The sequence below is a fragment of the Sapajus apella genome, unplaced genomic scaffold, assembly GCF_009761245.1.
Source record: "Sapajus apella isolate SASKATOON/1434 unplaced genomic scaffold, GSC_monkey_1.0 scaffold161, whole genome shotgun sequence".
Classification (NCBI taxonomy): Eukaryota; Metazoa; Chordata; class Mammalia; order Primates; family Cebidae; genus Sapajus; species Sapajus apella.
The window spans coordinates 1,527,765-1,537,744 of NW_022437101.1; the positions used below are offsets into that span (position 1 = coordinate 1,527,765).

Sequence of the window (9,980 nt, forward strand, 5' to 3'; positions counted from 1 at the left end):
TGGGGCAGGGGATGCTGCTGTCAGAACCGTGGGGCAGGGGATGCTGCCGGCATCTGATGGGTAGAGGCCAAGGATGCCAGTAAACATCTTGCAGCAGATAGGACAGCCTCAGCAACAAATAATTCGCTTGCAGGGTCAACAGTGCTGTTTGAGGAACCCTGGTCTAGCTTATTCTACCTTTCCTTTAAGCCCCTGGAAACATCGTCTTTTTTGGAAAGTTCTTCCTCCAGATCAAAAGCTTGAGCTTTGGCCCCCTCATCTAGGATCTTCATACTTTCTTGATAGGATTTATCCCCTTGTCTTCCAGTTGCCCATTCTAACTGTCTCTCACTGGAAGCATCAGAGGCTGGAATATATCTTCCATCAGCATGTTGAACACACAGTGGACCACAATTAATTTTTCTTGAATGAATGCAGCCCCCTGAGACAGGGAGAAGGGTGAAGATGAATTTGGTGACAATACTTAAAAATGTATAGTTGAGAGAGATCAACTCATAGATTGAAAGGACTTCCCCAGCCTCCTGCTTTACCTTGATAAGCTGCCTGTCTCCAGGTGTCTGTGCTAGTTTTTAACCTACGGAAATGGCAACTTCCCATGTGTCCAATCTGACAGCATGGTTCACTCAATTAGTCACTGCATTCAATTTTGTGTTCAATCCCAATAACATAAAAGACATAGAACTAGGGCATATGACAGATCTGTAACAGTGAAAAACAAAGGGCTGAAGAGTCATTTGCAGTTGGCTGTCTCATGAGCCACAGCTACTTAGCAAGTGTGGACCTGCCTGATCCACTGGCAAAAATAGAAATCCCTCTGGCCATGCATTTGTGGGTTTCAGATGTTGTGCCCACCATCAGAAACACTCAGAGTCCTCTTGTGTGGGTTTGGGTTTTGAAATGGACCCTGGTGGAGATGTTGCGCCTAGGGCAGGAGGCAGGCTCTTTCCAGTCTCCCAGCCATCGCTGCTCTGCACTCCATGCCATTCCTTTCCCCCAGCCCTTGTCCTCTGTCCCTGACTGAGTGGGTCTGATCCTGCTGGCTAGAGAAGGAGCAGCCCGAGGCACTGGAGGTGAGGGCAGGGGTGGGCATCTCCCCTCTGGCTCACCGCTTCTCCTGCTGCTGTGCTGGGAGCATCTCTCCTTGGGGCCAGGAACATTCGCTGTTGTCTGAAGGACTCTGCTCCTCCTCTGGCTGCTGGTCATGTGCTTGGCCCTGAGCCCACCTTCTCTCCAGCATCTCCTCAAAAAAGATCTGGCAGCTGAAGCCTTCCTGGATGCCATGTTGCGCATGCTCCAGCAGAGCATCCAGGGAGGGGAAGACCTGGCAGCAGGCCAGGCAGCACAGCCCATAGTCGGTGGTGACCAGCGAGTCCGGGGGCTCCCGCACCTCCTGCAGGCAACACTCCAGCAGCTGTGTGTCCTCAGGCTCAGGTCTGCAGTTGCTCTTGCAGGCCTCCAGGTCCCAATGCAGGCCGGTGTTGGAAGCCATCTCGAAGATGGAGCCTTTCCTCCTCTGCCTCTTGATGAACTGGGCTTCATGGATTCAGGGCTTCCCGCTGATGGGCTGGAAGCCGGCCTTGGTCTCCCAGGCCACTGCCATGCCCCCCACGGTCTGCACATGCATGTAGAAGGCACACACACTCTACAGGGCAGCGTTGTCCTCGTTGCACATGCAGGAGCAGCATGACTGGTACTGGGAGTAGGACTGGTATTTGGAGGACTCTGAAGATGGGGAGCTGCTCCAGCCCAGCATCCCCAGGGCCCTGGCAGCGAAGTAGAGGCCCTCCTCCCAGGGAATGGCAGGCCCCAGCTGCGGCTGGGGTGACTCTTCTTTCTGTATGGTCCCTGAGAAGCAGAAGGACATTGTCATCAGTGCCCCCAAAGAGATCAGTGTCACATCCAGGAGCCACAGACTCTGAAAGGGTACAGGCTCTGGGAGCTCTTGGGCAGACAGCACTCCCCCTGCCCATTTCCTGATAAAATGGAGATGATGATAATGCCTGCCGAGCAGGGTGTGGTAATGATTGAATAAGGTATGAATGCAGACACCAAACCCTTGACTCAACTGAGAAAGACCATTAAATGGTGAGTAACAGAGTTATAGACACATTAAGGATATGACGATAAAGATCAAATAATGTATTAATCACCAAAAACTTGACTATAGCAAAGACCATCATCTGGGGAACAAGTAAGCAGACGGTGGTACATCATACAATGCAACCTGTTATATATGTGAACTGCTGAGACGTGCAACATTGATTATGGATGAATCCTGAATGCGTTATGCTAAATACAAGAAGCCAAATGAAAGGCATGTGATCATGAGAGAATGTGAACAAAAAGAAAAAAAAAAAAAGCCATGCAGCGTATGATTCCATTATTCAGATGCCATTCTAGAAAAGGCAAATTTTTAGGAACAGAGAACAGGTCAGTGGTTGCCAAGAGCTGGGGATGGGGTGAGGGGAGACTGCCCATAAGGCACAAGGGGACTTGTAGGGTTTCTGAAAATGTTCTTTATCATGATTGTGTTGGTTGCTCCACAAATGTACATGTGTCAAAATTCTTCAAATTGTGCATTTAAAATTGCTGATGTCTGTGTGCATAAAAGACACCTCAATAAAGCCCATTTAAAAAACAACACATGCGAAGTGCCTTGGCCAGGCCACCCAGGCTCACAGTTCTCTTCAATATTTGTGGCCTTCACCTTACGCAGGGATCATCTTACCATCTCCTTCAACACTTGCTGTGTACCCCTCACCATGGAAGTGCTTGCCAAGTGTTAGCTCCTTTAAAATTCAAAACAACCCTAAGAAATTATATTGTTAGGATCCCCATTCAACAGAGTAGGAAACAGAGGCATGGAGTTTGAATAAGTGGTGGAGCCACTGGGCCCCCAGGGCGGGTGTGACACTTAGGTGCCGTCCACAGACTCGTCCCAGTGGTCTTCAAATTGATGTTCTAGATTAACGTTCATCAATTTATTATAAAGGAATTTTTTATTTTGCTCCTGAAATCACAGGATTAACATGTTAATTGTTTTCTCAAATACACATTAAAACAAATACATAATTATAAACATTTTACGTTTTCATCCTCGTATCCCCTGGAAACACCTTATGTACTCACAACAACAGCCTCAGTTATACCAAGCGTCCCATCAATATCAATTTCCTTTCTCCCGACAGGTATGTTTATGGTCAACACAACCCTTTGGTAACAGTAACAGGAGGCAACCTGGCAATGTCCCTTCCCATCGGGGCTTCCTCCCAGGGAGCACACGTGACTGACCTTCCAGGCCTTTCTTTTGACCTACCTGGCCAGCATACTTCCACACTCTCCTCAGTGGACCCAGGGCTGGTCAAGCTGAGGGTGGTCCCATCAGTAGGTGACTGTTCTCCCCTGTGGTCCATGAAGTGACGTTTCATGACTTGAAATGAATGCACAGGGTCTTGGTGCTCCAGCTGTTTGGTGGGAATTGGCTGGGCTGTACTGAAGCCCTCCAGCTGGCCCTAGCCAAAGTGGACAGTGAGCTCCCCATGGTGGCTAAGATGCTGGCTCTACTCTATGACCTCATCGATGGCACTGTTCTGTTCTGTGACCCGTGGGAGGGCAGAGACTGAACCTGGACACCAGGAGAGCCTTCCCAACGTGTTCTTATTTCCCTGTGGGATCTTTTCTCTCTTGTGTATGATCAGGGACACACACAAACGCAAAACGCTCATATTCTTCAATACTTAGACACACATAAAAACACAAACACATAAGCACAGAGGCACTTGTACACACTTATGGATGGAACCACGGTCTTAGTCCACTTGTGTGGCTACAAAGGGATACCTGAGGCTGGGAGATTCATAAAAGAAAGAAGTATATTGCGCTCATGTTTCTGGAGCCTGTACGTGAAGCATAGTGCCAGCATCTGCTTCTGGTAAGGGCCTCAGGGAGCTTCCATTCTTGGTAGATGGAGAAGGGGAGCAGGTATGTTTAGATCACATGGGTGAGAGAGGAAGGAAGAGAGAGTAGAGGAGGTGACAGGCTCTTTTCAACAGCCAGTTCTCATGGAACTAAGAGTAAGAATCCATTACCACAAGGATGGCACTGAGCCCTTCATGAGGGATTTGTCCCCGTGACCCAAACATCTCCCACTAGGCCAACCTCTCACATTGGATATCAAATTTCTATGTGAGATTTGTTGGGGACACATGTCCAAACTATGTCACTCACATACAAAGAAACATATACGATCACTCAGACATACATATACACTGGAACACACATGACACACACAGTAACATAAATATATGTATGTGTGTTCACAGACACACATACATAACAGGCTCACACATACAAATTCACTCACATATTTACTTAACCACACACACATACATGCACACAAACTCATGCCAGATTAATTAACCATACATAGGCTCACTTACATACAGTCATCACCCAACATTGAATAGCCCTGCTTTCCAATGTGGGAAATGTCTCCTTCTCTCCCCTATCCCAAGTCCCCATGCTGACCTTGTCCAAGCACCTCAACCCTCCACAACCCCACCCCTCCCCTCTCCTCTACGCACTCCTTGTTCAGTTTCTGTGACTCCAGCCACCTCGCTGCTTCCCGGACATGCCAGGCATCTTCCCCTCCCAGGCTCTGGGCTCTCGCATTTGCTCTTCCTTGTTTCTGTTCCAGGCTCTCCCCTAGGTTCCTGTGTGTCTCCCTCCCCTGCCAGTCTCCTCTGAAACCTCACCCGGTCAGAGGAGCCTGTTCGGCACCCCCAGGACACAAGCCTTCTTTGGCCCTACATCTCTCTGTCACCTTAGCCTGCTTTATTTTTTCATGATAGCATTTACCACCCTAGGCTGTATATAATGTCTCTGTATTTCATAGGTTTACCTGTATCTGTCTTGTCCTCCTTTGATTTAAGCTTAGGAGGATGGAGACTTCTTTCATTCTTTCACCTCATTATACCCCTAGTGTCTAGAATAATGTTTGACATATTAACAAGCACTCGAGAAATAATGAGTCAACAGCTGATGAGCACGTTGGGCTGACAAAGGTGTCACTCCCTCTGGAAGCTGCCTCCTCTGTGCTCCCTGGATCTCTGCAGCTCCAGGGTAGCTGGTTCTCTCCCACCAGGACTCTAGGAATTGCCTCTTCCTTCTCCACTTGCACAAACCACGCTTCAGCCTCAATCAGCCTGATACAATGTCCACCTGCCATCTCTCTGCTCCGTGATACTCTGACACTTCACTCATTTCCTCCACAAGCTTCTTACCACTTCCCTCTGTGGCTAAACTTTTCCCGCCCTTGGTCAGTATCATCAACTCTATTCCTTTGAATCCCAAATACTAAACAGTTCAAATAGGTGATGGACTGAAAATAATCTCAATATTCCACTAGCAACACCAGCATCCCCCACACACCCAGCACCGAGGAATGTCCTCCTCTCCAGAATTTGAGGCCACTGTGTGAAGGAAGACACCATGGTGCTCTACTGAACCATGACAGTCACACTTGAACTAAACAGGAGACTATGTCCCATGGCTAAAAGAGGAAACAGTGTAAGTGCATCCTTTCTTAACAAATAAATACAGAGACTTGCCTTACAAAACAAGAGGGGGCAGCCAGGACAGAAAATAAGTAGGTCAATGGGGGATGGAAGGCAGTTCAGAAAGAGATGACATCATGAAGAATTGCTGAGGGGTAAAGTAAACAGCAAGTCTGGGAGGAAAGGAGACTCAGCCAACAAACGATACAGAAAAATTTATTTGGTATTTTTTTGAATCAACTTTGGTCTCACTTCATGTAAAACAATTAAGGATATTTTCATAATGGTTCAGAGCTTATGTTTTAATGAAAAATGTGTAGAAAGAAAATATGTTAACATTTGTAATTACAGGGTGGTTTTTCTCAACTTAAACAATATTAATCTTCACAAGTGTTGAGAACCTTTGTCATCTTTCCTAATTTCACTGCTTTAAAAAAACTCAGTTTTAATTTGTATTCCTCTGCTTTTCAGTGGAACTGGGAAAACAAGTAACAAAAAAACAGCAAATGAGCAAGCAGTTTCCAGGGGAAGAAATGCAGATAGTTGATAAACATACGGGAAGATATGGAGTCTTACTGTAATAAGGGAGCTACAACTTAAAAATGTGTGATATACAGTATAGCATTTTTCACCCATGAGATAGGCAAGAGTTTAAAAAAAATGGACAAAACCCAGTAGGGCATAAGGAAATGAACACTTTTATTCTCTATTGGAACAGTGTACCTCACCTTTCTCAAAAAGTTTGGTGGTACCCATTAAAATTAAAAGTAGACGTGTGCTTTCTAAGCAGTTTACTATCATTTCTTCCTAGGGAACCGTCACATTATACGCTATGTGCATCAAATAGCACCTAGAGAAATATTTTTTGCAGCATTGTGTATAATAGAAATAAAAATAGGAGACATTCCTGAGATCCATCAAATGAATAAATTACAACATAACCAAACTGTGGAATACTACACCACAAGAAAAAGAAGGAGATCTATACATACTGATGAGTGTTTCACGTTAAATGAGAATACAAGATACAAGGAATATATAGATGACCCCATTAACGTAAAAGTTAAACACACACCCTCAAACTACCTATGAAATTCTACATTGTCTATGTATCAAAAGGCACAGAGGAGATCTGAAAATAATCACACCCAAGAGAAAACAATGTTGACCTCAAGAAAGAGGCGAAAGATTAGAAGGGGCTGCGCAAGACTGAATTTCCCAAAGATGGCCGCAACAATCTATATCACAACCCACATCCTCTTCTGATAGCATGACAGGGTCCTTCTTCCTTAACTGGGGTGGATTCGGTAACTGCCTCAATCAAAACAGAATGCACAAGAGTGATGTTTTATGACTGTCAGCGCCAGGCCATAAAAGATGTGACTTCCTCCTGGTTCTATCTCTCCTCTCCTTTGGACTCAGCCGCTATGTTGTAAGGAAGCTTAGGCCACATGGAGCGGTCACATAGATGCGTTCCAGGCAGCAGCCACAGCAGAGGCCTCAATCAACCACCATACATGTGTGTAAAGGTGCCTTCAGATAATTTTGCTTCTCAGATGTCAAGTCTTCCAGCTGGGGTCCAAGACATCACAGGGCAGAGTCAAGCCTTCCCCTCTGTACACTGCTCGACTTCCCCACCCACAGAAAAAGTGAGCATAAGAAAAGGTGTTTTACACACTAGGTTCTGGAGCAATTTGTTACAGGCCATGGTAATTCAATGCACTTTGATTTTCCCTGTAATGTTTAAATATGTTCTAGTAAGCTAGCTCGTTGACCAGCATCTGTGCTCTGTGCATCTTCCTGGCCCAGTCAGAGAAACCTGGGGTCTGGGCAAGCCCTGTGTTTTTCCCAGGACAGCCTGGGAGGATGGTTTCCATCCTCACCCCATAGGAAACGACTTACTAGGTTGCAATGTTTATATACAGTTACTCTTGTAAAGACAAAAGCTTTACAGTGTGGGGCCCAAACAATGTTTTCCAAAGTCTCTTGGGTCAGGTTCTTCTTTCCCCAGAATCTGTACACGTTCTTCCCAAACCTCTCAAAAACCCTGTACTGTGAACCCTTCTTAGAGATAGGGAGCTTGGTGATTCAGAGGGAGTTGATGAGCTGCTAGTGGGAGAGCTGGGGGAGAAGGGGCTTCCATCTCAGGCCTGGGGGCAGGGCTGCATGGCCAGGTTTTCCTGATGTTTCCCGTGGGTTACTTTTGGGACTACTTTGGAGTGAAGCCCTTCCAATGATGAGAGATTGTCCTCCTCACTCACGTGGCCTCTGGGCTGCTTCCGTCTATGGGAAGAGCCTCTGCCCTAGCCGCTCTGCTTGCATGCAGATGCTCAGCTGAGACCACCCACACAGGGCTCCCCTCATACCCCTGCAGCTCTCCAGTGGGATTTCCAGCCTTGCCAGGAAGCTCCGCGCCTCATTGCTGCAGCCAACAGAGCTGGTGTGCAAACCTCCAAAAGGACCAACGCAGCACTTTCTTGGAGCTCTGACTCCTGGCCAGCTCATTGCACACATTGCATGAGAGCCCTAAACCTTATCCAAGAGGCCTGGAATATTTTCTAGTCTTAACTTTTCTTCCAAAACCTACTCTTCTCAGCCTCTGTTTTTCCCAGCCAAGGAGGCTAACAGGAAACAAAGCGGCCACAGCACAGCAGGAAGCAGAGAGGCCGCGTCTCTCTTCACTTCTAATTCCAAAGCTTGGCTTGAGCCCCGATCTGGGATGTGGGGAGAATCACATCATTCATTCCAGGGTCCATGGGAGTCCAGAAATAGCCTGTCCACTCAGCCAAGGGGTGGTGCTTCGGTGTTGATCGTGGCATTTCTGTGGCTAGAGCCACCGTGTAAAAGTGTTGCAAGTGGGCAGCACTCCTGCTCCTGTCTCCACACCGAAAGCGGGCCCCTCCAGGAGGGCAGGTGCCTTGCCACCCTCCCAAAGTTCTCCTATTCTCAGGTTTAACACTGGAGGGAGGGAGAAGTGGGAAGCTGCCTGGACGCTGCATGGCAGGTTTGCATGGAGTGGGCTTGGTGGTGTTCAGAGTGGGAATTTTTCCCAGTGAAGGTCAGTCCTCAGGATTTAAGGATGACCTCATTCTGTTTGGGCTGCAGAGAAAGTGCCAAAAGCTATCAGACAAACTGAGAAGTGGAGTAGGGAAGTGCTATCTTTTGAGTTCATTTTCTGTTGCTTCTTGTAGCTATTTTAAAAGAAGTGAGCCAGTGGACCACAGAAGGCTCAGCTCAGCCACAAGGAAATGTAATCCTCAGCTCGCCCATGCAAATGGGAAAGGAAGTTTTGCTTTTGTTTTTCTTTCGACATAATAACAGGCTGCTCCTTTGGCAGGTTTGTTTGGCGCTGACTCGGGTTTTGGCCTTCACCTCAGGGTGCTCACAGAGATAGCCTAAGCCTTCCTTCTCATCAGGGACCCAGGAGGGGACCGGTCCTTGGGGCTGGGTCCTCAGGCGTGGCATGGCTGTGCTCCAGGACCCAGAGCCCCACCTGGCCCAGCGCCTGCGGCATTTTGGTCAGCTCTGGCCCAGAGGAGTGCTGTGAATGTTCAACAAGGTTGCTGGATGCAGAAGTATCTTCTTCCCACCCACACTTCCTTGGAAGGGCGGTTTCAGCTTGGGGGAGGACTTCTTTCTGGATGCCATGCGCATGACCCAGGAACCCAGGGTCCCACAGGATCCCAGCACCAGCCATGTCCTGTGTGTGTTCTTGGAGAGCCACAGTGGGAGCTCTAGGGAAAGGGGTCTTCTCTCTCTCTATGTCCAAAATGGGCTGCCCACTGGCCATGCTAGACACAGCCCTCAGGTACCATTCTTATCTTCTACTGAGCCAACCTTCCTGCAGCATGGCCCACAGCTCTGACTTGGAGGGTGAGACTCTGGAACCCGGGATCCTAAAGTGAGTAACCTTGATGTGTAAGTGTGCCAGGGTGAGATTCTAGGTCCCAGAGGCCAATAGTGAGTGACCTTGATGTCTGAGTGTGTGAGGGTGAGACCCCTGGACCCAGAGGCCAACAGTGAATCACTTTGATGTCAAAGTGTGCTGTGCTTGATTCCATGTTCCTTTTAGCCCACATCCAAGACTAAGGGATGTCTGTGGCTGGAAAGCGGCAAATACATTCACAGATAACTCCTGAGAAGAGCTGGGATGATTTATTTTTATCCCTACCAATTGGAATAGCTATTTCAAAGGCTTGGCTGAAGACACGTCTTCCCACCCTGTCCTACAAAGAGATGATGCAATTGCTTAATGGATGATTCTGGTGTCCCCGGGGAGGCCAACAACTGTCCCTTCTCCTGCACAGCACCCAAAGTCTTGAGTGGATCCCTGGCCCTCCTGGAATAAAGTATGGATAGGGTGGGGAACTTCTGGGAAGGCTGGATCAGGCCACATCGAATTCCTACAGGAAACTTCCCAAAAAA

At 47.7% G+C, this 9,980-nt stretch overlaps 1 protein-coding gene across 1 annotated transcript in view; it reads right to left on the bottom strand.

Annotated features, from left to right (window-relative positions):
* The window catches only part of FAM170B (family with sequence similarity 170 member B), a 3,532-nt gene extending 51 nt beyond the window's left edge, over positions 1–3,481 (bottom strand). The window contains 2 exon segments of the mRNA XM_032266870.1: positions 1–1,845; positions 3,317–3,481. The exon segment at positions 1–1,845 is cut by the window's left edge and continues 51 nt beyond it. Of these exon segments, the coding sequence (XP_032122761.1) occupies positions 1,103–1,845; positions 3,317–3,428 (855 nt within the window). The 5' untranslated portion in view covers positions 3,429–3,481 and the 3' untranslated portion in view covers positions 1–1,102.
* Positions 3,482–9,980: the final 6,499 nt, after the last annotated feature.